We start from the raw sequence: 26074 nt of genomic DNA on the forward strand, positions 1-26074 counted from the left end.
GAAACCCGAGAGACGACCGGCCGGCCCGCCCCCCGGAAACGCGCCAGCCTCGGGGGCCGAAGAGCCGACTCGGGTCGCGGGGGCAGCGGGTGAGCGGCCGTGCCTGGCGGGTAGCCTTCGCGGGAGCGAGCGCGGCGCGCGGCCGGGGCGCGGGCGCGGGCGCGCGAGGCCGGGAGCGGGGGCGCCCACGCGCGGTGGAGACGAGCTTCCCTCGCGAGCCAGCGCTCTGGGACCCGGGCCTGCGGGGCGCGGGGCAGCTCAGGCGGGGCTGCGAGGCGGAGCGACTCCTCCCAGAATGAAAATCGAGTCTTGCCCGTGGTGCGGTTACCGGACGCACCTTCTAAGCTGTATCCTACCATTGCATTTGTAAATCACTTTATTAGTTTTTGATCCATATAGCCTGTGAAAGGGCGCTTTTGTCGCCTTCAGAGTGTATGCAGGTCTTTTGATGAGCTCGTAGATGTAAGAGAGTAACAGGGGCAGCCGTGCGCAGAAACGACCAAATGTAGTCTTCAGCCAAGATAAGTCAGTGCTTACTCTTTTTTTTTTTTTTTTTTTTTTTTGGCCTCACCGGAGCAGGTGGAAGTTCCTTGGCTAGGGATTCAACCTGCGCCCAGTGGCGCTGCTGGCTCCGTAGCCCTCTGAGTCACAAGGGGAATCCAGTGGTTGCTCTTGCTGATCAGTTACTGTACATTCATAGAATAAAGACCCAAAGGAAAAAAGAATAAAAATATGGGAAAACTAGGTCCCCTTATCAAATCGTGTAATACCAGGGGTCAGTTAGATTAGCGGCAAAGACCTTTTTGCTCTCGGGTCATATACTGAAAGACAACTTTCCTTGAAAAGAATTGTTTTTGAAGTCTTTGCCTCTGTTTTGGTTATATGGAGAAATTATATCTAGAGTTTCCTGGTGATTCTAGATAAACGTGAACAAAGTTTTGCAGGTTGCTAGACTGTAGGTTTTGGTTTGTGACTTTTGCTTTATCCACCAAGCTCCCTAGACTTCATGATTCTTTTTGGTGTGATTTTTATAAAAATAAAACACTATGGGAGTTCCCTTCATGGCCAATGGGTTAAGAATCCAACTGCAATGGCTGTGGTCGCTGTGGAGTTGCGGGTTGGATCCCAGCAGGGTGGGTTAAGGATCTGGTATTGCTGCACGTGTGGCCTTGGTCTCAACTATGGCTGCGATTAAATCCCTGGCCTGGGAACTTCCATATGCCGCTAAGTGAGCCATTAAAAAAACCAAACAAACCCAAAGAAAACAAACAAAAACCAAAAAAAACCCACAATACTACAAGGAAATGTTGTGAAGATCAAGTAAATTCATTGGTGTTTTTTCTGTAATGAGGGGGAAAAAAAGCATCCACTTTCTAAGGTTTAATAGTAATAATAGCTGCCATCCTTTTTAGAGCCTCCTGTGTACCAGGCAAAGTGTTAGGAATTCGTTCTCTCTAATGTGGTAAGAGATCTAGTGAGCTGCTTCATCCAGGAAGTGAAAAAGGGAGACTGAAGTTCAAAGACTCACTGAACATCTCTTCTGAGTCCCAGGCACCTTTAACCCAGCATGTCCCCAGAGGAGCCCATGTATCCCTTCCCCAGCCTTTCCCAGCCCACCCCATTCCCACCGCCAGAAAAATCAAACAAAAGCCAGGCCATCATGCCTCCCCTTTTCTCAGTGAATGGTATCAACATTTGCCCACATAACACCAGACGCCTGAGTCTACCTTGTCCTCGCCTCCAGACTTGCCCCTCCCATAAGTCTGTCACCAAAAGTCTTGCGGATTCTTTCTACATCTTTCCTTCTTGTTTTCTTCACCCCCATTCTACCACCCCATTCCATTGCGTCATCATTTTCTACCTTTTCTAAGGTAGGAGTCCTGCTCCAGCCCCCTTCCCTCTGCCCTTGCTCTGCAGCCATCATGAATAATTTTTCTAGTAGATAAGTCTGCTCTCTTGGTTAAAACTCTTCCAAGACAGCCCCTTCATTATCCCGAGGTTAAAATCCAGCAAGCTGAACTTGGCTTACCATGCATGACCTTCAGACAAGGGCCTGTCTGCCTTCCCAGGTCTGTTCAGCCCACTTTCTCTTTTATTTCTTTTTTCTTTTTCTTTTTGTTACTCAAATGAATGTATCACATCGGTAGTTATATAATGATCATAACAATCTGATTTCTCAGGATTTCCATCCCACAGGCCAAGCACATCCCCCCACCCCCCTGTTCAGTCCACTTTCAATTCCTTGACTTGAACAGGCTCTCTTTTGCTCTTAAATATGCCATTCCCGCTGCCATTCACACGTCCCTTCTCTTTGCCCAGAGAGCTTCCATTCCTCCTTCAGGTTCCAGTTTAAAGATCATCTTCCTAACCGTCCCCCCATTCTTCTGCGGGCCCCCCCACCCACCCGCACCCCAAGTCCTTGAGACTCGTCCCCATCCCCCGCCTTTGTGGAGGTCGGCGTTGCCTCTGCCTTGGACTGTGCGTGATGGCCTGGGTCCTGAGAGATTTGCTCCGGATTGTAAAACCTGGCACGGTCCTTAGTGTCCACCTGTTGGGTGAATAAAGGAATACATTGCCCTGTCGTGGTGATTAGAGCTACTCTGATTTAAATCTGCCCTTTGAAAATAAATTTAATTCTCAGATGTTTCTGTTTTTGAATCTAGTTCTAGAGCCCGTGGTGACCGCAGAGGGGAGCCGGCCGCGCGGGCGCCCAGCATGGACGGCTACAGGGTCCTCCGAGAGATCGGTCAGGGCTCTTTCGGCAGAGCCCTCTTGGTTCAGCAGGAAGACAGCAATCGGATGTTTGCCATGAAAGAAATACGACTTCCCAAGGTCACTGCTAACGCAGTTAGCTCATGTTGAACGTGTACTTGTTATTTACATAGAAAAATAAGTTCTTGAGATCAAAATGGAATTGCTTCTTTGTGCAAAACATTTAGTTCGTTTAGGCATTAGCTTTAGGAGGTCTTGATTATATCTTATGTGGTTCTTAGGATATTGTAATTAACAAAAACAATCAAGGGTTGGGTGGTGATTGCTGTTTATTTTACCTCAATGGGAATAATTTGTAGTAATTTCCAATTTTGCATACCCAAGGGTGTGGGGAAGCTGCCAAAAAGCAACCCAGGTGCCATATTAATGAAAAAAGGAACATTTTTACATATTACTGTAAAAATACAATGAAGAGCTGAGACCTAAAACACTAACCTTTGGTATCAAGGAACCTATTCTGTGGATTCACTTATGGGTTTTATTAGTTTATAGGTGCTGATTTATGCATAGAGTTGACCCTTGATCAACACAGGTTTGAATTGCCATGGGTCCACTTTTACTCAGATTTTTTTCAATAGTAGATACAACAGTGCTGTCCCATCAGAGAGTGGGTGAAACTGAATGCAGCGCTTCGGATACAGAGGCCCAGTTGTACTGGGAATTTCAACTTCTTAAAGTCAGTGCCCCTAACCTTATTCAGGGGTCATCTGTATTTGTCACTGTGTAACATAGTTGTCATATGAAAAAATCCATGCCATGGAGGCTGCTTAATAATGTTTTGATCAATATTTTAAAAATACATTTCAGGAGTTCCCACTGTGGCTCAGTGGGTTCGGAACCTGACTAGTATCCATGAGGATGCGGGATCAATCTCTGGCCTTGGTCAGTGGGTTAAAGATCCAGCATGGCTGCAAGTTGCGGCGTGGGTTGCCCACGTGGCTAGGATCTGGCGTTGTTGTGGCTGTGGTGTCGGCCAGCAGCTGCAGCTCTGATTCAATCCCTGGCCTGGGAATCTCCACGTCTCAAGTGCGGCCCTAAAGAAAAAAAATACATTTCAATAAAATTCTCAGAGTAAGAATCGTTATTTCTCACTGCATTCTTGACCTTGTTTAGTGGTTCTCAGGCTTGAGTGGGCCTCAGAATCACCTGGAGGGCTTGTTAAAACAGATTACTGAGCTTTCCCCCAGCTTCTGTTTGAGGAGGTCTTGGTGGGCCTGTGAAATTGCATTTTTAACAAGTTCCCAGTTGGTGCCAATGCTGCTGGTCTGAGACCCCTTGTGCTGGGACATGATCAATAGTAGTTTCTTAATCGTAAGATAGGTCATTCAGGGTTTTACCCTCATAGAGTAAGTTAGGGGATAAACAGCTTTAACAGCTTTGGAAATGTGTGGTCTTTGTCCATCCTTGCTGCTGTAATACCCCAGCGTGTGTGCGTGTGTGTGTGTGTGTGTGTGTGTGTGTGTGTGTGTGTGTGTGTGTGTGTATTTATCTGGACCAGTGGACTGATAAAGTGGTACAAACAGTAAAAACATGAAATCTCTAGTTTTTCTTTAAGGACCTACTATGGATGGTGGCATATTGGCTCTCCAAGTCAGGTTGTGCTTAGGCTGATGTTTACACTCTATGCTTGTAAATACAGTGTTCACTTACGCATGCAGAATACACAGAGCCAGAGTTGAAAGATTTTTTAGTGTGTCTTCTCGTGGAGTTTGGCAGACTTAGGCTGAGTCAAAGTGCGGTGCTACAAAACTGCACCTAGCATGAAATATCCTACAAACTGTTATGATATCGTAGACCCATCTATTTTAAAATGAAGCATTATATTTACACTTTCTTAAAATCTTTTTCTAGTCTCATTCCGATACACAGAAATCTAGGAAGGAGGCTGTTCTGTTGGCCAAAATGAAACACCCCAATATTGTTGCCTTTAAAGAGTCATTTGAAGGTAAATATGAATTTCCCCCAGTACATACAGATCTGAATTTGATTCACGGTCACTGCAGCTTTCTTATGGAGCCTTGCATTTGTCTTAGCTGAAGGGCATCTGTATATTGTGATGGAATATTGCGATGGAGGGGACCTCATGCAGAAGATAAAACATCAGAAGGGAAAGTTGTTTCCTGAAGATATGGTGAGAGACCAACTTGCATAAATTTTCCTCAAAGTCTAAAAGGGACTTTTCTCATGAAATTTGTAAGTTAAAATAAAAGGATTACTGTCTGTGATTACCTGTCATACTGACTAGAAATAACTCACTTCTGTATCCTTGCTCCTGCTTAGTGTGTCATCAGGATGTGACTGCCTGGGATGTTTTTAGGAAGTAAAATAGATATAAGTTAATAAAATATCAAAGAATAACACTTCTGGCGTTCTGCTGTGGTGCAGCCAGCTAAGGATCCGGCTTGTCTCTGTGGTGTTGCTGGTTCAATCCCCGGTCCGGAGCAGTGGGTTAAGGGTCCGGCATTGCTTCAGCTGTGGCATGGGTCGCAGGTGCAACTTGCATTTGATCCCTGGCCCAGGAACTTCCATGTGCCATGGGTGCTGCAAAAAAAGGGAAAAATAAAATAAAAGAGAGAGAGAAAAAGAATAACACTTCCATGTTAAGAATTTCAAAATTATATTCCTCATCATATTTTGTATTAGATACTTAAAATTTTTGCTGTTGTATTAACATTTTAGAAGGCAATTGGTCTTCTTTTGTATTTCCAGATCATCTGAAGAATGAAGCCTGTATTTCTGTCGTTTGGGGAGTACCTTCTCTTAGTCTTTTTCCTTCTGCAGTTTAGCGTATTCCCTTAAAATGCTTACTGCCTTTTTTAATGGAAATTTGCGTATTAAATATTGGAATATTCAAATATGCAGCTTTATTGGGGCTTAGTTGGTGCAGGGTATAATGTGTTATGAAAGTATATTGGTATAAATATTGTTCATTTAGAAGTTATGTTGTTGAGGGAGTTCCCGTTGTGGCTCAGTGGTTAACGAATTCGACTAGGAACCATGAGGTTGCGGGTTCAATCCCTGGCCTGGATCAGTGGGTTAAGGATCCGGCATTGCCCTGAGCTGTGGTGTAGGTCGTAGATCCCGCATTGCCATGGCTCTGGTGTAGGCCGGCAGCTACAGCTCCAATTAGACCCCTATCCTGGGAACCTCCGTAAGCCATGGGAGCGGCCCTAGAAAAGGCAACAAGACAAAAAAAAAAAAAAAAAAAGAAGTTACGTTGTTGAGATATGGGTTCTCTATTAGGAGGGCAGCCTTGGCTTCAAATGGGTGGATCTTTGCAGCAAAATAGAAAAAAATATATATAATTTGACATTTAATTGTGGACACCTGGAAATTCAGAGAACTATTGACTGGGGATTTATAAGCAGAAAATGCTGATCTCAGAGGATTGTTGATAATATAATGAAATCTTTTAATGTTAACATGAATATTCTGAAAAAGTAAAAGAAAATCCGCTATAAAAACTTATAGCATATTCTTTTCTAAGTGGTGAACTACCTTTTCATGTATTTATTTAAGAAGTACTTCAGTGGGAGTTCCCTGGTGGCTTAGTGGGTTAAGGGCCTGGCATTATCACTGCTGTGGCTCAGGTGTGATCCCTGGCTAGGAACTTCCACATGTCTTGGGTGTGGCAAAAAAAAAGAAAAAAAAGAAAAAAAAGAAAAGGAAAGAAAAAGAAAAAAAGAAATACTTCAATGGCATTCCCTGGTGGCTTAGCAGTTAAGGATTTGGTGTTGTCACTGCTGTGGCTCAGGTTCAGTCCCAGGCTGGGAACTTCTGCATGTCATGGGTGCAGTAAGGAAGGGAGGGAGTGCGGAAGAAAGAAAGACTTCTTTTGGTTGAATACAAGAAAAACATAGTGAGAGATTTATTTAAATAAATTGTTACCTGGATCATACATAAGGTGATGAAACATGGGATTCATAGCTCTTCTGAATTTCTCCAGGCAACACTGACACTTAGTTAAATTATGTGATTTTTAGGAGTTTTGCACCTATTTTTTTTTTCAGCCACACCTGCAAGCATATGGAAATTCTGAACCGCAGCTGTGACATACACCACAGCCGGATCCTTAACCCACTATGCTGGCTCGGGGTCGAACCTGCACCTCTGCAGGGATCTGAGCTGCTGCAGTGAGATCCTTAACTCACTGCGCCACAGTGGGAACGCCAGGAGTTCTATACTTATATTATGTAAAACCCAGGTCAACGAAGATGATTTTTTTGGAATTTTGGGTTACCATGAACCAATTATTGTGTTCTTACAGATTTGCATGCTTCTTTTCTTACAGATACTTAATTGGTTTACACAGATGTGCCTTGGAGTAAATCACATTCACAAGAAACGTGTGTTACACCGAGATATCAAGTCCAAGGTAAGTGGAGTACATTTGGGGCCTAAAAAAAAAGAAAGAAAGAAAAGAAAATCAAACACTGTTGCACTGTCTTCTTCTGTGCTATCCTCTTTCCTTTGGGGGTGTTTTTATTTAGTTCAAAAGTATTTGTCAGTGTAATATTTATCCTTGCCAAATAAGTTACTACCCGAGAACATGCCATTGAATCTCTTGGTGTATGTTAATATGTCCCAGTTCGTAGCGAGCACTTACTAAGACCACGTGATCTCAGACAGCGAATGGTTGAGACTGGGGCCTGCCGTCCACAGTTACCCTGGTGCAGGTTCTCTGGTGGCATCAGGTCTGCTGACACAATCGGAAGCTGCCCGTTAGATTTCTAAGCAGTCATCCTGGATTCCCAAGCAGAGGAGTGTGTGGCTGTCAAGAGGGTGTCTTGTCTCTTTGGTCGTCCTTTTGGGGACTCGGCTGTCAGCATTTCTACCCCTAATCGCCATCATCAGCAGGCTTTGAAAGACAGCTTCTCTCTCTGAGCGCTCTGCCTTATGTTTGGATGGAAGATGTAATCTGAGCGCTGCTGCTGCTGCTTCTTTTTTTAATACAGAATATCTTCCTCACCCAAAATGGAAAAGTGAAACTGGGCGATTTTGGATCTGCCCGTCTTCTCTCCAAGTATGTATGTCTGTTCTATAGCAGTGACAGTAATCAACACATCCATTATTCAGAAATGCTCTGTAATTATTTTGTGCCTTTTTATGTGCCTTTTAGTCCCATGGCGTTTGCTTGTACATATGTGGGAACACCTTATTATGTGCCCCCGGAAATTTGGGAAAACTTGCCATATAACAATAAAAGGTAAGTGATGTATTTCGTTGGGGCAAGGATGACTGTTGGGTGACAGGCATCGTAGTCTACAGAGGAAGTTTTTAAAAATTTATGTATAGATATATATCTGAAAGCAGTGTAGAATTTAAATTCACAGGCCTCCATATGCCGTGGGTGTGGCCCTAAAAAGATAATAAAATAAACGTAGCAAGGAATGTAGAATACTATTTCAAAAGTCTTGGATAGGAGTTCCCGTTGTGGCTTGGCAGAAGCGAGCCTGACTAGCATCCATGAGGACGCAGGTTTGATCTCTAGCCTCGCTCAGTGGGTTAAGGATCCAGCCTTGCCATGAGCTGTGCTGTAGGTTGCAGATTCAGCTCAGATCTGACGTTGCTGTGTCTATGGCGTAGGCTGGCGGCTACAGCTCTGATTCACCCCCTAGCCTGGGAACCTCCATATGCCGCCCCCTCCCCCCAAAAAAGAGTCTAGACTGTTTTCAACTGTCTCAATCAGAGCTGCGAGGAGCTAAATATAAAGGCTGAAAGTCTAGTCATTTCTAGGGACAGTATGCATTACATCACTGCTTCTCAAAGCTTGCTGCTCCTGCTATTAAAAATCCCAAAGGGAGAGTTAAAAAAAAAGGAGTTCCTGTCGTGGCTCAGCAGTGGTAACAAACCCGACTAAGATCCATGAGGACGCGGGCTCCATCCTTGGCCTCGCCTAGCGGGTTAAGGATCCAGCATTGCAGTGAGCTGTGGTATAGGTTGCAGATGTGGTGTGGCTGTGGCTGTGGTGTAGGCCAGCAGCTACAGCTCCGATTCGACCCTAGCCTGGAACTTCCCTATGCCACGGGTGCGGCTCTAAGAAAAAAAAAAAATTCTCAAGTACAAGTTGCAGCCATACCCGTTAAATCTGAATGTCTGGGGGTGGGAAGCAGGCATCAGTATTTTCCAGGATCACCAACTGATTCCCACGTGCTGCAAAATTTGGGAACCCCTGGATTATGTCATTCGGTTTTACATTTACAGGACTAGATAATAAGCATTTGAATGATAGATTCATTGATTACAAGAAGTAGTATGAAGTCCTTATGATTGAAAACATTTTGTTCTGAATGTAAGTGATATGTGCCCATGATGGGGTGAGTGGACAGTGGGAGGAAATGTCATGATATAGAAGAAGGGAAATGGCCATCACCCACGTCTATACAACGACCAATATTTTTGTTTTTTCTCATCTATTCTCTTTTTCCCCTAAATGTGGTTTATGTACTGTATATACGATTTAGCATCCTGCTCTTTCCTTTTCTTTTTCTTTCTTTCTTTCTTTTTTTTTTTTTTTTTTGGTCTTTTTGTCTTTTTAGGGCCACACCCACGGCATACGGAGGTTCCCAGGCTAGGGGTTGAGTCGAAGCTACAGCTGCTGACCTACACCACAGCCACAGCAAAGCCAGATCTGAGCCTTGTCTGTGACCTATACCACAGCTCATGGCAATGCCAGATCCCCAATCCACTGAGCAAGGCCAGGGATCGAACCCACATCCTCATGGATGCTAGACAGATTCGTTTCCTCTGTGCCACAAAGGGAACTCCATCTGTCATATTCTTGGCATGAATTCCTACCAATAGAAACACCTGAAGTCTCTTGTTATCTTCTGCCAAGCTTCTTTCTGAAAAGGACATGACAATCAGTAGTAAATAGGCTCCTTTAAGAGTCAAACTGACCAAGTTGGAGACAAAACAGCTATCCAGGGCCTTCCTGGGACAACTGAGGAAATTTGAGTTTGGACAAAATATTAGATAATTGTATTGAATTAAGGTTACATTTCTTGGATGTGATCATGGTATTATATCCCTCTCAGGAGATGCGTGCTGATGCTTTTAGGGGGGAAGTGTTTGAGGTCTGCAGCCTTTTATTCAAGAGGCTCAGTCTAGATGGAAGAGGGAATAGCAGGCAAACGTGGCAAATGTTGATGCCCTGGGAGCCTAGGAAGGGGCATGTCGGCATTTTCAACTTTTCTGTAGGTTTCAAACTTTAAAAAATTAAAAGTTGGGGGAAGCAGTTGATAAAAACCATAGTTAAAAATGAAGAGAATATCATTTAGGAAGAAGTCTGGAGGATGCCAGGTAGGTGGTGAGAATGCTGGAGCAAAGAGCAGGTGCTTAGTTTAAAGAAGGGTGAGCATATGGGACAAAGTGTAGAACTCTCGGTGGAGTTTTGACAAGCTCTTTCATAGAAGAATAAGAACACTGTCCCTCAGAGCCAGCCAGCGGGGCACAGAGCGCTGTCCATCAGGAGGTGTGACCAAGGGCCTGAGCTGTGCCCAGATGGTCTGGGTGGAAGCTGCACTGAGAAGGTATCCATCCATGATGATCTGAGTCCACGGATGTTCCCTCTTGCACCCAGTACCAAGTGAGACCTGAACCATCTGGATTCGGAGGGGCAGGGCTGGGGAGCAGGGAGTTTTATTGTGAATATTACTGTTAATATCTAAGTGTTAGACCAGAAGTGCCATGTATTTTATTTCAATAGCTGGGAAATACTTGTGATATCTGTTCTTATTAAAGGTGGAGTCATTTTTCATTTTCTGTATTAGAAAATGCGTATTTTTTCATATAACTCATAACCCCCTCATCATCACACTGTTTCTTTATGCTTCCAGTGACATCTGGTCCTTGGGATGCATTCTCTATGAACTCTGTACCCTTAAACATCCAGTAAGTATGGTGTGCAGAATGGGAAAAGCAGCCTCTGGTTGGGTCGGGCTAAGTGCCAAGTAATGTGTCAAATTCCAGTTGGTTTGGTTCCAATTCATTGGATGAATTCATTATAAAATTTTCTTTTTTTTTTTTTTTTTTTTGTCTTTTTGCTATTTCTTGGGCCGCTCCCGCAGCATATGGAGATTCCCAGGCTAGGGGTCTAATTGGAGCTGTAGCTGCCAACCTACGCCAGAGGCACAGCAACGCGGGATCCGAGCCGCGTCTGCAACCTACACCACAGCTCATGGCAATGCCGGATCGTGAACCCACTGAGCAAGGCCAGGGACCGAACCCGCAACCTCATGGTTCCTAGTCGGATTCGTTAACCACTGCGCCACGACAGGAACTCTCATTATAAGATTTTCATATGCATCCGTTGCTATCATCTCTGCCTTGAACCACTTTTGTAGCATAAACTAATAGAATATTACCATGATTTAGTATTTATATTTCTATATTTTACCTCGCCTTCCTTCCTCCCTCCCTCCCTTTCTTCCTTTTTTGGTGGCTGTTCTTAATATTTTTATTTTGGTAAAATATACATAACATAAAATTTACCATTTAACCATTTGTAAATGTACAATTCAGTAGCATTAGTTATTTCACAGTATCATGCAACATCACTTCTATCTATTCACAAAACTTTTCCAATAGCCAGGAAAAAGAAACTCTATACCCATCAATAACTTCTCATTCCCTCTCCCTCTAGCCCCTGGTAACCTTTAATCTACTTTCTATCTCTATGAATAGAAATTTGCACATTCTAGATATTTCATATAAATGAAATTATACCTTTTTTTCCCCCTTTTTGTGTCTGGTTTATTTCACACACCACAGTGTGTTCAAGGTCCATCCATGTTGTAGCATGTGTCTGAATTTCATTCCTTTTTATGACTTAATATCCCGTTCTGTGTTTATTCTACATTTTGTTTATCCATTCATCAGTTGATGGACATTTGGGTTTTTTTCACCTTTTGGTTGTCGTGAATAATGCTGCTGTGAACATGGGTATACAAGTACTTGTTAGAATCCCTGTTTTCAATTTTTTGGATATATACCTAGGAGTGGAAATGGATCACATGTTAATTGCACATTTAGCTGTTTGAGGAACTGCTAACCTGTTTACCAGAATGTTTATACATAACTTGTTGCAGTTAGATCTCACTTATTCCAGTTTCTTCTCTAACAGAAATATCATGAAAAAATAGATGTTGCTCTTTTATATTATGTATTATTTAAAGATTTTTTAAAAAATAATTTAACAAAAAAAGAGGTTAAACCACTTGCCCTGCTTGTTCAGCAGTTGTTTAGTACACAAAACTAACAATGTGTGGTAATCCCTATCAAGTGTTGGCTCTGCATAGAAATAAATTGTTTCCTTTGGGCACAGATTTGAACTTGGCTCTAGCAAGCCTTTTTACAGATGTGCTTGAGAACACGTAGAGCTCATGAGAGTGGGAGATTAAGAAAAATCCTTCGCAACCACTAGATGAAAGCAGTCCAGATGGAAGGCATGCTCCGTTAATGAGGTTGGCTTTCTTGAATTTAAGCGGCTTGTCAGGCCAGCTGCGTAATTAGAACAATGTGGGGAAACCTGGGAAGAAGGCTGATGCCTAGATCCATATCAGACTCATTGAATTAAAGTCTTGGAGGGTGTCCTGGACGTGAGCATGTGTTGTTGTTGTTTTTACATTTTATTTTCAGGCCTTATTTTTTTTCTTCCAGCTTTAATAAGACATGATTGACATACAGCACTATGTAAATTTAAGGTATACAGCATAATGGCTTAAATAACGTACATCATGAAATGGTTAGCACAATAAGTTTAGTGTATTAGTTTATAGGTTTTATTAGAATCTCATCGTCATACAAAATCAAAGAAAAAGAAAAAAATATTTTTCCTTGTGATGGGAACCTTGCAATTTACTCTTCTAACACCTTTTGTATGTAATGGACAGCAGTGTTAATTATATTAATCATGTCGTCGAGTTCCCTCTATGGTGCGGGGGCTTAAGAATCCACCTTCAATGGCTTGGATCTCTGCAGAGGTGCAGGTTAAATCCCCACCCCAGTGCAGAGGGTTAAAGGATCTGGCAGAAGTCACAGCTGCTGCTGAGATTCAGTCCCTGGCTTAGGAACTTCCATATGCCAGTGGGTGTGGGGGGAAAAAAAAAAAGGCAAAAGCAGTTCTCAAACCTTTAGGAAGCAGAAACTGGTGTAATGGTTAAAAAGCCTGAGGCAAAGCAATTTCAGTCTTATTTTTCCTTAGTGGAATTTTTTCCTTTGTTATATTTTTTCCTTTATTATATGTTGATTTTTTCCTTTTTCATATCTTCACTTGTATATATTATATTAATAGGGATAACACACCTCCAAGGCAGAATGCCATCATGTTCTTACTAAGCATTACCAAGACTGACACCTCATGTTAATTCTAGTATGTTTATCATATGATGAAAACTTTTACAATGTTATTCTGATATGTCATTTTATATCCCACTCTATTACTTGTCAGTTGTAATAACTTCTTTGATGACATGAAAAGTAAAAAGGATTTTGCAATAGAAGTTTAAAAACAGGGAGTTCCCGTCGTGGCGCAGTGGTTAACGAATCCGACTAGGAACCATGAGGTTGCGGGTTCGGTCCCTGCCCTTGCTCAGTGGGTTAACGATCCGGCATTGCCGTGAGCTGTGGTGTAGGTTGCAGACGCGGCTCGGATCCCGCGTTGCTGTGTCTCTGGCGTAGGCCGGTGGCTACAGCTCCGATTCAACCCCTAGCCTGGGAACCTCCATATGCCGCGGGAGCGGCCCAAGAAATAGCAACAACAACAACAAAAGACAAAAGACAAATAAATAAATAAATAAATAAATAAATAAAAATAAAAACAGGAGACATCCCCAGTGAATGTTGTCAGGGAGCCAGCCTGGGAGTTTCTGGGGAAGAAGCAAAGAAACATTGCACTTGCTATATAACCCACTGTGCCACAAGGGAAATCCTCTCGTTTGCCTTTTTAAAAAGCCACAGGTGGTGAGTTCCCTGGTGGCCTAGCAGTTAAGGACTCAATGTTGTCACTGTAGCAGTTCAGTCACTACTATGACATGGGTTTGACCCCTGGTCTGGGAGCTTCCACATGCCTTGGATGAAGCCAAAAAAAAAAAAAAAAAAAAAAAAAAAAAAAAAAAAAAGATGAAAGACTTATGTGTGTGTTACTTTCATTTTAAAAATATATTAAATATGCCTATCTGCAAAAAGAGTGATTGGAGGAATAAAGTACTCATCAGGCACTGATAGTAAGCCTTCCTCTAGATGGGGACAGCTTTTGCTGTTTATGTTCACCTTTCTCCTGAGCAACCATCAGATTTTGGGATAGTCCCTTAACAACGCCTCTAAGAAGAAACATTTCTAAAATTAATGCGTATGAATTCAGTTCAGCTGGTATGTTCGTATCTCCATTCTCTTTCCTTGTATCTGCTTTTATGGTTCAATTTTGCTTTCTAGTTCCAGGCAAATAGTTGGAAAAGTCTTATCCTTAAAGTATGTCAGGGGTCCATGAGCCCACTGCCAGCCCATTATTCCTATGAGCTTCAGCATCTCATCAAGCAGATGTTTAAAAAGAATCCTTCACATCGTCCTTCTGCGACTACGCTTCTCTCCAGGGGCTCTTTAGCTCGGCTCATCCAGAAATGCTTACCCCCAGAGGTATGGTATGTGAACAGTTTCCAGGTGGTTGTTGTCTTTTAAACACAGTTATGTGTTATACATGCTTGTAAATATCCAAATGATAGAGATGTATAAAAAAATTAAAAGTTGATTAACAGGCAGACTATATAGAATAGATAACTAATGAGGACCTCCTGGAATGCACAGGGAGCGATACTCAATATTTTGTAATAATCTGTAAGGGAAAATAATCTGAAAAAGAATATATGTGTATACATAATTGAATCACTTTACTGTACACCTGAAACTAACACAACTTTGTAAACCAACTATACTTCAATTTAAAAAATAAAGGCCACAAAAAGAGTTCCCACTGTGGCATACCAGGGTAAGAATCTGATGTTGCTGCAGCTACGGCTTGGATTCAGTCCCTGGCCCAGGAACTTCCATATGCCATGAGTGCAAACAGAAATAAATAAATAAATAAATATTTTTAAAAATAAAGGAAAAAAGGTTAAAACTTTCCTCCTCTTCTCCTTTTGACAATGCTAGTCCCCGAATGTGATCACGAATATAGTTTATTATTGTTGTTGTTGTTATTATTATCCTTCCAGATTTTTTTTCTGGATATATATAAATGTCTATTTGTCTTTCTGTCTAAATTGCATGGATTCTTTCTTTTCTTCTTCTTCTTTTTTTTTTTTTTTCAGGTGTGCACCTGCAGCATGTGGAAGTTCACAGGCTAGGGGTCAAATTGGAGCTGTAGCTGCCAGTCTGCACAACTCACGGCAACACCAGATCCTTAACCCACTGAGCAAGGCCAGGGATTAAACCCACATCCTCATGGATACTAGTCAGGTTTGTAATCCACTGAACCACAATAGGAACTCTCTGCATGGATTTTTTCAAATGAAATTTTTACTTTTCACCTTTATTATTGTGGGGAAGAACATTCATTAATATAAATGATCTTATGGCAGTACCTATAGATGAGTGTATTTCACATTTTTAAATTCTTTGCCTTAAATTTTCAGATCATCACAGAATATGGTGAACAGATATTAGAAGAAACCAAAAAATCTAAGCAAAGTACACCAAGAAAAAAGGGTAAGAAAGCTTTTTGTTTGATTGTTTTTTGTGAGCTGCACCATGGCATATGGAGGTTCCCAGGCTAGGGGTCTAATTAGAGCTATAGCCGCCGGCCTAAGCCACAGCCACAGCAACACCAGATCCAAGCTGTATCGCGGCAACTCCGGATCCTTAACCCACTGAGTGAGGCCAGGGATTGAACCTGCAACCTCATGGTTCCTAGTCAGATTCGTTTCTGCTGAGCCACAATAGGAACTCCAAGGAAAGCTTATCTTTTTAAATATAGCGAAAAGAAAAAATATAATTTTCAAGTTATTGGCGATGATTTCCAGATATACTCCTCAAATCAAAATTTTCTTTTTGTTCCTTTAGACATAATGCTGTACTGAACCTTATACATTTAGTTTCCCAGGGTTCAAAAAAGCCTAATTTGGAGATTTTAGTGACGTAAAGATTGTTCTCTTTCATTAATAGAGCCGTATTTACTCTAGTATGTTACAGGCCAGGTAAAAGCCTTCTAACCATGAAAATACATTGCGCATCTTTTAGGAAACTCTATCCCCAAGTTTCCAAAGGACCATCTTATAAACAAAATTTTTCAAAATAGAGTCTTTTCAAAAGTTGAGATTGTCCACATAACAGATGCACAAAATTTCCATACATCTGTAGTCAATCCTGAGCACATTTCAAAGTAATTTATTGTCTCCTCGGAAGTTGTCATCTCTTAATTTTTTCTAAGCTTTTTTGGTTCCTTTTCATTTGCCATGAGTGACTCAGATCTTCTCTCTGAAGACATCCAACAAAGATAACAGTTGTGACCAGAAGTTCCAGGGCCAGGGATCGAATCTGAGCTACAGCAACTGTGATGAACTCCACAGCTGCAGCAAGGCCAGGTCCTTAACCTGCTGCATCACAGTGAGAACTCCAAATTTAAAAAAAAAATTTTTTTTTTGTCTTTTTAGGGCCACACCCACAGCATATGGAGGTTCCCAAGCTAGGGGTCGAATGGGAACTGTAGCTGCAGGCCTCTGCCACAGCCATAGCCATGCCAGATCTGAGCCGTGTCTGTGACCAACACCACAGCTCATGGCAATGCCGGATCCTTAACCCACTGAGTGAGGTCAGGATCTAACCTGTGTCCTTATGGATCCTGGTCAGATTCGTTTCCACGGAGCCATGACAGGAACTCTGTCAAAAAAAATTTTTTGAAGTATTGTTTATTTACAATGTTGTGTTCCTTTCAAAGAAATGTTTCTAAACTATGCTGTTTTCTTAGTTTAATTTTTTGGGGTTTTTTTTGGCCACGCTCACGGCATGGGGAAATTCCCAGGCCAGGGATCGAACCCGAGCCATAGCTGTAACCAGAGACACAGCAACAATAAACTGGATCCTTAACCCACTGAGCCACCAGGGAGCTCCTCTTAGAGTTTAATTTTAAATATTCCTTTTGTAAAAATGTAAACCTTTTTTAGAGCTGTAAACCCTTCAGTCTTACAATTCAGCATTTTCTCCTTTTCTTAAAACGTAGTCAGTTACCTTTGCTTCAGCAGTTTGTTTTAGTGTTAATTTAGTGTTTAGTGTCAAGTGCTGTTTCATAGCTTTTGTTCACATCCGGGAATAGGGGGAAATTAGTTTTCAAATGCAGGGCAACAACAACAATATAAACAGTTTAAGAAAAGTTTCAAGGTAATGTAGTTTCAAGACAGGGAAGTGTAGTTTTACATTTTCTTAAAAAAAAAAAAAAAAAAAAGAGCCATAAACCACTGGGGAGGGGCCACCATACTGGGATCAGTGTCTGGTGGCATCTCCACCTAGTCTGAAGACAGTGAGACCAGAGCCGTGAAAGCTGTGTGAGTGCAGGGACGGTGTCTTAATTCACTTACTGTTGTGTCCTAGGTGCCTGTCATCATAAATGCTCAACAGCAATTGTAAGATGCTGAGTGAGTGGGGAACACGGACTGTAGGCTCTTAGCAGCAGAAAATCAAGCAGGAACTGTCCTCACCCAAAGGACCAGTTTCTGGAGTTCTTGGAGTTCTCGCTGACTCCTGCGTGTCCCTCATCTGAGAACAGGCAGCTGATTTCTTGGGAGGGACGCCTGCTCCACCTGCTGTAATTGCTGTCAGGAAAAGCACAGGCTGGGTGGCTAGCTTGTGCTAAAGGTGATAATGTCTGCATATACACAGCATCTTACCTCCTGCTGCCTAAATGGGTTGGACAGAGATGTTTTTACTTTCAGATGTTAATGTTCAGAATAAAACAGCAGGAGTTCCCAGCATGGCTCAACGGAAATGAATCTGACTAGCATCCATGAGGACACAGGTTCGATCCCTGGCCTCATTCAGTGGGTTAAGGATCCAAGATTGCCATGAGCTGTGGTATAAGTTACAGATGTGGCTCGGATCTGGTGGTGGCGGTGGCTGTGGCTGCAGTGCAGGCCGGCAGCTGAAGCTCCAATTCAACCCCTAGGCTGAGAACTTCCATATGCCTCAGGTGTGGCCCTACAAAGACACACACACACACACACACACACACACACTCACACACACACACACACACACTCACACACACACACACACACACACACACACACACACGAATAAAACAGCAGAGCAGCCTCTTTTAACAGCTGAGGTGTTTTATTAGCCGATTAACGCTTGATATCAGTCTCCGGGCTAATGCTTTGGTTCTTTGACTGTAAAAACTTCATTTGTCTTTGTCTCTCTGGCTTTATTAAAAAAAAAATCACATTAGAAGCCTGTCTGTGCTTTCTTTCTATCTTCTCTTTTCTCTTTAAGCAGATCCCAGCAGAATTAGGATAGCCTTGGAAAATGAAGCCAGCACAGCGGTAAGTGCTTTAAAGTTAAATTTATAAAACCATCTACTGGGTACCTGGCATCACTGGGTGCTGTGAGATGTTTGAAGACTATTGCCTGGTCCCTACCGCTCGCTGTGACCCTGCAGTACCAGCCAAGCCGCAGATCAACATTTATTTTATTTTTTTCATTTCTAATCATTGCTGACAAGTGGTTTCAATGTGACAGAACTTGGCCCTGCTTACAGCCATGGAAGTTTTAGCCTGGGTTTTGGTTGACTTGGGTTTTTTGTGGTAAAACACATATACCATACAATTTATCATGTCAGCAGTTTTTAAGCATAGAACTTAATGGCATTACTTAACATGGTACTTTTTCATCACCCCAAATGGAAACTCATTAAACCAAAGCTACCCGTTCTTCCCCACCCGCACTCCTGCCCCAGCCCCTGGGAACCTCGATTCTGCTGTTTCTATGAATTTGCCTACTCTAGGTATTTCAAATAAGTGGGAGAATCATACAGTATTTGTCCTTTTGTGTCTGGCTTCTTTTTGCTTAGCATAATATTTTCAAGGTTCACCCATGTTGTAGCCTGTATCAGAATTACCTTCCTTTTTATGGTGAAATAACATGTAGATAACTATTTTGATTGTGACATTTTTCTCTTAAAAAACTTTTCGTGCCTCTCCATATCCCACAAATCAAGTGGACATATTTCCTCTTGTAATTCAAGGTCCTGTTTGGCTCTAGGCAGCTGTGCAGTTTTATATGACAGCTGCAATTAAGTCATAAATAGTAACCGCCAATCTACTTCCCAGTGTTGCCGCACCCACACCAGGAACTCGTGTCCTGTTGATAACTTTTTTCTTTCTTCACCATTTTAACCAAACTTTTAACTCCTAAAGGCAAAGATGTGCTGATAACAAATTATTCAGTTTATGGAATGTACTGATAATTAAACTTGTAAATTTTTGAATGACTCTTGGATTGTAAATAAATAACACCATTCCCCATTATTGCTACAAATGTAATATATTCTACTCCTCTCCTTTTTTCTTTGCAAAGTAATATCTGTTTATTTCTAGCTTTATTGAGGCATAGTTTATATGCAATAAAATGTACTCACTTTTAGCATGCAGTTTGACGAATTTTGGTCATTTTATACAGTCCTATGTGTATTACCACAATCAAGACAGAAATCTCATCCCCCCAGTCGAAAAGGCGTTTCATGCGCTTAACCTACCAAACATTAAAACTTAGCCTAGCCTAACTTACATGTGCACAGAATACTTACGTTAGCCTGCAGTCAGGCAGAATTTTCCAACACAAAACCAGTTTATAATAAAGTGTTGAATATTTGGTGCAATGTGTTGAAAACCGTACTGAAAGTGGAAAAGAGAATGGTCGTCTGGATACAGAATGGTTGTTAAGTGTAGGGTGTTTACCCTGGAGATCAGTGGCTCACTGGTTGCTGTGCTCAGAGCCACTGCCCAGCGTCATGAGAGTACCAGTCTCACTGGCCCGGAAAGATCCACATTCAAAATTTGAAATGCAATTTCTGCTAAATATGTATCACTTTCCCACCATCGTAAGGTTGAAAATCGTATGAACCATTGTAAGTTGGGGCCTGTCTGTGCAGCAACTTTATAAAATATCTCATTTTGATATTTCCAGCATGAAAAGCCCAATTCAGCAAACCATACTGAAAGTTTCACTACCCGTTTCCTCTAGAAAGACCTCTCAAATATCTGTTATTTCTAGATATCTTTTCCATATTTGCAATGATTGATATTGATGGGAGTATTTATGTGGATGACCATTAATATGCATATGTGTTTATGTGCATTATGGGTTTTTGTGGGTTTTTCTTGTCTTTTTAGGGCTGCACTCGTGGCATATGGAGGTTCCTGGGCTAGGGGTCGAATCAGAGCTATAGCCACTGGCCTACACCACAGCTACAGCAATGTGCCATCCGAGCCATGTCTGTAACCTACACCACAGCTCACAGCAATGCCAGGTCCTTAACCCACTGAGCGAGGCCAGGAATCGAACCTGCGTCCTCATGGATACCAGTCAGACTCGTTTCCGCTGAGCCACAACAGGAACTCCTATATTATGGTTTTAATTTACATGTCTATGATTATGTGACTGTTAGTATACATGTATATTTGGGGTTCATGATTATTAATGTTTAATTCATTAATCTTTATTTAAAATGAAAATAGCTGTCTCTGCATATTTGCTTCCCTTTTTTGTGGCAATTCAAGCATTATTTAATCTTTATTTTTTACTCTCTTTTAAAGCAAAGGGAAGAACTAGGGGGAAAGGGTAGCCACAGTGACATAGAAAGCATTAATACAAACCTGGCTGATAGTGCCTTGAGGAGAGTAAACAGAGAAGAGAAAGGTAAGTTATTCAGATTCTAATCATTGTCTTAGTGGGGAGCTGGGGAGTATAGAAGGGTTACCAGTTTCCACCCAACCTTTGCTTATCCAGGAATTTATTTAATGTTACAAGAATATTTTATTTACCTGTTTAAAAAGAGAAAATCGTGTTTATTAATAAAAGCCTTCAGAAAAATAAATGAGTATTTGCTGTGCTCTCCGCCATAAAAAAACATAGTATATATACAGTGTGTACCTAAGTCTTTTCTGGCTTTCATTCTTATACATTCTGTCATATGTGAGTATGCACATAGTAATTTTAAAAATTCAGTTTAATGATCAGCTTTATCTTTTCATTTGGATTTTTTTCTTCATTTCCTTTACTACTTCGACCTGAAAGATTATCATTAGGTCAGCGTTTGAAAGAGAAAGACAGTACTTCTGTGTTGTTGTTAGAGAAATATATGTGTGGATGTAGATGAATAAATAAAAGAACATGCTCAGCCAGCCTTCCTTGCCCTTTAAAAGCAGACACTAAAGCAGCCCATCCGAGGAAAGCCAGTTCACCAGCTCCTGTCCGGGGACACTGGGAGAAAAATGTATCTGGTTCCGCTCTCAGAGCTTTGGAAAATGCATCCATTCTCACCTCCAGTTTAACAGCAGAGGATGATAGAGGTTAGTAGTCAGATTGAATACTGTTATTTTATTATAGAACATTCTCTAATAGTTGTTTAATGAACTAGAGTTGGGTTTTTTTTAATGTAACTCTGAAGGATATTTAGTGCTACACACCAAAGCACTGCTCATACAAGCGAGTAAAACAGTTTTGAGTAGAGGGTAAAATATCATTGGCTTTGCCTGAAATACGATCTGGAAGCTATATGCTTAAAAGCTTTTTTACTTGGCATTCATTTTCTGTCTTTTCCCGAGCAGGTGGTTCTGTAATAAAGTACAGTGAAAATAATGCCCGTAAGCAGTGGCTCAAAGATACGCCCGAAACCTTGATGAACATCCTGAAGAACGCTGATCTCAGCCTGGCATTTCAGACATACACAATTTACAGACCAGGTGATTCACGTCTGTTATGTAACTCTGGAAACCCTTTGGCTTTTTTTTTTTTTTTAATTGTGCTAAAGTATATGTAACATCAGATTTACCCTTTTGGGAGTTCCCGTAGTGGTGCAGTGGAAACAAACCCCACTAGTATCCATGAGGATGCAGGTTCAATCCCTGGCCTCTCTCAGTGGGTGAAGCATCCGGCGTTGCCATGAGCTGTGGAGTAAGTTTCAGAGTCCGCTCGGATCTGGCATTGCTGTGGCTGTGGTGTAGGCTGCAGAGTCAGCTCGTATCTGGCGTTGCTGTGGCTGTGGTGTAGACGGGTAGCTATAGCTCTAATTTGACTGCTAGCCTGGGAACTTCCACATGCTGTGGGTGCCGCCCTAAAAAGCAAAAAAAAAAAAAAAAAAAAAAAAAATTACCATTTTAACCATTAAAAAAATTTTTTTTATTGTTATTTCCCCAATACATTTTTTTTTCTACTGTACAGCATGGTGACCCAGTTACACATGTATACATTCTTTTTTCTCCCATTATCATGCTCCATCATGAGTGACTAGACATAGTTCTCAGAGCTACACAGCAGGATCTCATTGCTAATCCATTTTTAAGTGTGCAATTCAGAAGCACTAAGTACATTCACACTGTGGTGCAGCCATCACCACCGTCCATCTCTGGAACTTTCCATCTTCCCAAAGCAGGAACCATGTATCCATTAGATAATAGCTCTCAATCCCCGCCCCCCCAGAAATTCTTTGATCTTACAAAGTTATAAAATCATTCATAGCATTGTATTTTTAGGTTTTCTTAAATCTCCTCTAGCCAATCTGATGCTATAATTAATTTTCCATAGAGCTTCATTCCTTCTGTCCGCTCATTTGTTTGCTCATTTTAATATCATGCAACCACTTTGAAGAGTGGCCTGTTTTTACTGTGCAAATACCCCCCTGCTTTAGTGACCCTGCAGTTCAGACTTCATCCTAGTGCACTTCGAGGAACTTCAAGATTTCTTTGGCTCTGTGCTTGAATTCTATTATATTGAATTCAAGAAAGAACAATTCGGATTTGATTTGTTTTATTGTTTCTATAGACATTTTCAATAAAATCAGACAATATAAACTTTTATGATACTATCCTTAGACATCTAGGCCAAAGGACTATATTAAGGTGTGTATATATGTGTGCATGTGTGTGCAATCTTGATAATTCAGTTACTAAAGCCGCCTGGCTTGGTTTAGGATCTAAGATAAGTTACGCCAGGGAGAGCATGTGATGGAGTGGCAAGTGTCGACTGTATTTATCCTAACAGATTTAGCCATATGTGTTTACTGATCAAGATTTATTGAGTGCCTAACATATGCTAGGTTGAGTTTTTGTTTGTTTTTTTTGTTTTTGTTTTTGTCTTTTTGCCATTTCTTGGGCCGCTCCCGCGGCATATGGAGGTTCCCAGGCTAGGGGTCGAATCAGAGCTGTAGCTGCTGGCCTACACCAGAGACACAGCAACGCAGGATCCGAGCCGCATCTGTGACCTACACCACAGCTCATGGCAACGCCGGATCGTTAACCCACTGAGCAAGGGCAGGGATCGAACCTGCAACCTCATGGTTCCTAGTCGGATTCGTTAACCACTGAGCCACGACGGGAACTCTGAGATTCTTTTATGAAAGAATAAAACATGACTCCTTCCCTGAAAGTTTATCAGTTGAGAGCCCAGCACACAAGCAGATAATCTGAGAGCTGTTTATCATGTGTTCTGATCGAGTTCTGTGCCGACTGTAAGTCTCCAGGCGAGGTGGCTGCAAAAGAGGAAGACGTGAGGGAAGGTTGGTGATCATGACCTTGGTTCCAGCAGTTATCCGTCCTGGTTTTTGTTTCCAGTCCAGCGATGAAGTTTTTGTCACTTCAGGAAAGTCACTATTTAAAAAAATGTCTCATAGCTCTATTGTGAAAGGATCTTTATAAAGATTTAACCCAGGAGTTCCCACCATCAGTGGTTAACCATCCCAACTAGTATCGATGAGGACTTGGGTTCGATCCCTGGCTTTGCTCAGTGGGTTAAGGATCTGGCGTGGCTGAGAGCTGTGGTGTAGGTGACAGAACGACTTGGATCCTGCGTGGCTGTGGCTGTGACTGGCAGCTACAGCTCTGATTCATCTCCTAGCCTGGGAACCTCCATATGCCTCAGGTGGGGCCTTAAAAAAAAAAAATACACTAAAAAAAAAAAAAAAAAAAAGATTTAACTCACATTTTAATGTTAGGTTCTCATTTGGTAAGCAAAAATCTGAAAGCAATTACCATCTGGAAAATTTTTTAAAGGTATGCATGTGGAATTAATTCCCTAATTCGGGGGGCCACGCTCATGGCATGCAGAAGCTCCCAGGCCAGGGATCAAACCTGCACCATAGCAGAGATGACCCTGGATTCTTAACCCACTGTACCACAAGGGAACTCCCAAAGACAACTTTCAATGCTTTAGTATAGATTCTTATATTTGAAGGTTTCAATTGTAGTTTTCTAAATTTTTTTCTTTTGAAGAAAGTGCTATTTAAAAAACGAATACACATACTGATTGACATTTCCTGGGTCTGTTTCATGCCAGAAATCAGGCTTGGGGGAGCACTGTAGAAAAATATGGAACATGGAATTGCCTTCAATTTGCCCACAAGCATTGGAGGAATTTGGTCCAGCATGCATGAAATAAGTAAATACTGCTCAACGTGGCATAATTTCTGTCAATATTCCTCTGAAGGTGGAGAGGGGTTCTTTAAAGGCCCCCTGTCTGAGGAGACAGAAGCATCAGACGATGTTGATGGAGGTCACGATTCTGTCATCTTGGATCCAGAGAGACTTGAACCTGGGCTGGATGAGGAGGACACGTATGTGTGATATACCCATAGCTGCCGTGCACGCACATATTTAAATTGTACCTTATTTGTTTCTGGTTTAGGAGAAGCTGGTTATATTACTTTATATCATACACGAATATTTATACCTTGATCTTTTGTCTGGCATGGGTGATATGTTATTATAGAATTCTTGGCTGAGCTGTGTGTTTGTAATTGTTCAGCCTGAAATTTTTTTTTTTTTTTTCTTTTTAGGGCTGCACATGCAGCATATGAAAGTTTAGGCTAAAGTTTGAATCGGAGTTATAGTTGCTGGTCTACACTATAGCCACAGCCACAGCAACACCAGATCCAAGCCACATCCACGACCTGTTCTGCAGCTTGTGGCAATGCCGGGTCCTTAACTCACTGAGTGAGGCCAAGGATCAAACCTGCATCCTCATGGATGCTAGTCGGGTTCTTAACCCACTGAGCTGCAATGGAAACTCTTTTTTTTTTTTTAATACATTGGATTTTATATTGAAAAAGTTACAGAGACAATGAAAGGAAGTGATCTTTTGGAAGGCTAACCAATTTTTTCTCTATACAGTTGCCTTAGGGAGGTCATTTTTCAAAAATATAAGTATTGTTGTGGTGGTGTTCTGCTGTGAACCCACTGACAAATATTTACGGTGCTCCTTCAATGGAAGCTTAATATCTAAATTGTTTTTGCAGGGACTTTGAGGAAGACGACAGTCCGGACTGGGTATCGGCGCTGAAACAGCGAGCTGGCTGGCAAGGAGCGTGTGATGGATAACGCCCAGTGGAGTGTTCCTTAGTCACAGTGAGGGCATGTTTAACATGAGGAATTGATGGTTGGATAATAATTAGCTCATGGGATGTATATTTTCCTTTGGAAACAGGATGAAGAGGGAAACTGAATATTTAAAATTGTTTTGGTTAGTATGATAAGGTATAAAAAAAAAATCTAGAACTCCTATGAGTGTTTGAATTCAAAAGAGAAGGCATGAGCGGAATGGATCTGGGGTTTGGCCTTTGCAGTCAGAAATAGAAATTGAATGTGACCACTTACTGCTTGTCTGATGGTGGGAACTTATTTAACCTCTTTGAGCCTGAAATTCCTCAACCACAAAACGAGGCTAAGAATGCCTGCCTCATAGGGTTGCTGGCCTTGGTCCATTACAGCCGCCCGTAATGTTGTTATTTGCGTTGTTATGCTTTGTGCTTATTACTTTGTAGCTCTTTTTACATCTACTAGAGTTTTGAGCATCTAAATATATTAATTATAACGTAATAATGTGTGTGGTTTTTCAATAAGACCCATTTCTGGGTGACGATCCATGATGTTCAGCAGCTGCCAGCTGTCCTTAAATACAAAGGGATGTACAAAAGAGCCCGATTGGAGGCTCAGCCATGGGAAGAGTGGCACGAGCTACAGATCTTACCAGCAATTGGCGGTCCTGTAGACAAAAACGGAGAGGGACCAAAGGTGGGGAGTTCCTTCAGGAAGTAGCCGACACT

At 41.7% G+C, this 26074-nt stretch overlaps 1 protein-coding gene across 14 annotated transcripts; it reads left to right on the plus strand.

The window, feature by feature from the left end:
• NEK3 (NIMA related kinase 3) lies at window positions 1–25847 on the plus strand. Of its 14 annotated transcripts, none has more exons than XM_013980480.2 (16): window positions 1–89; window positions 2664–2832; window positions 4624–4717; window positions 4806–4903; window positions 7064–7147; window positions 7728–7795; window positions 7892–7978; window positions 10611–10665; window positions 14206–14406; window positions 15402–15474; window positions 18253–18302; window positions 20574–20676; window positions 21183–21329; window positions 21585–21740; window positions 24460–24586; window positions 25268–25847. In XM_013980480.2, exons 2-16 carry the CDS (start codon window positions 2716–2718, stop codon window positions 25347–25349), a joined length of 1542 nt encoding a protein of 513 aa, XP_013835934.2. In that variant the 5' UTR covers window positions 1–89; window positions 2664–2715; the 3' UTR covers window positions 25350–25847. The 14 variants fall into 14 exon arrangements, with proteins under 14 accessions (XP_013835934.2, XP_005668441.2, XP_020920943.1 ...); XM_005668384.3 differs by having other exon boundaries at window positions 4–89; window positions 18256–18302; window positions 21186–21329; window positions 21585–21722; XM_021065284.1 differs by having other exon boundaries at window positions 6–89; window positions 18256–18302; window positions 21186–21329; window positions 21588–21722.

This window comes from Sus scrofa, chromosome 11 (genome assembly GCF_000003025.6).
Source record: "Sus scrofa isolate TJ Tabasco breed Duroc chromosome 11, Sscrofa11.1, whole genome shotgun sequence".
Lineage (NCBI taxonomy): Eukaryota > Metazoa > Chordata > Mammalia > Artiodactyla > Suidae > Sus > Sus scrofa.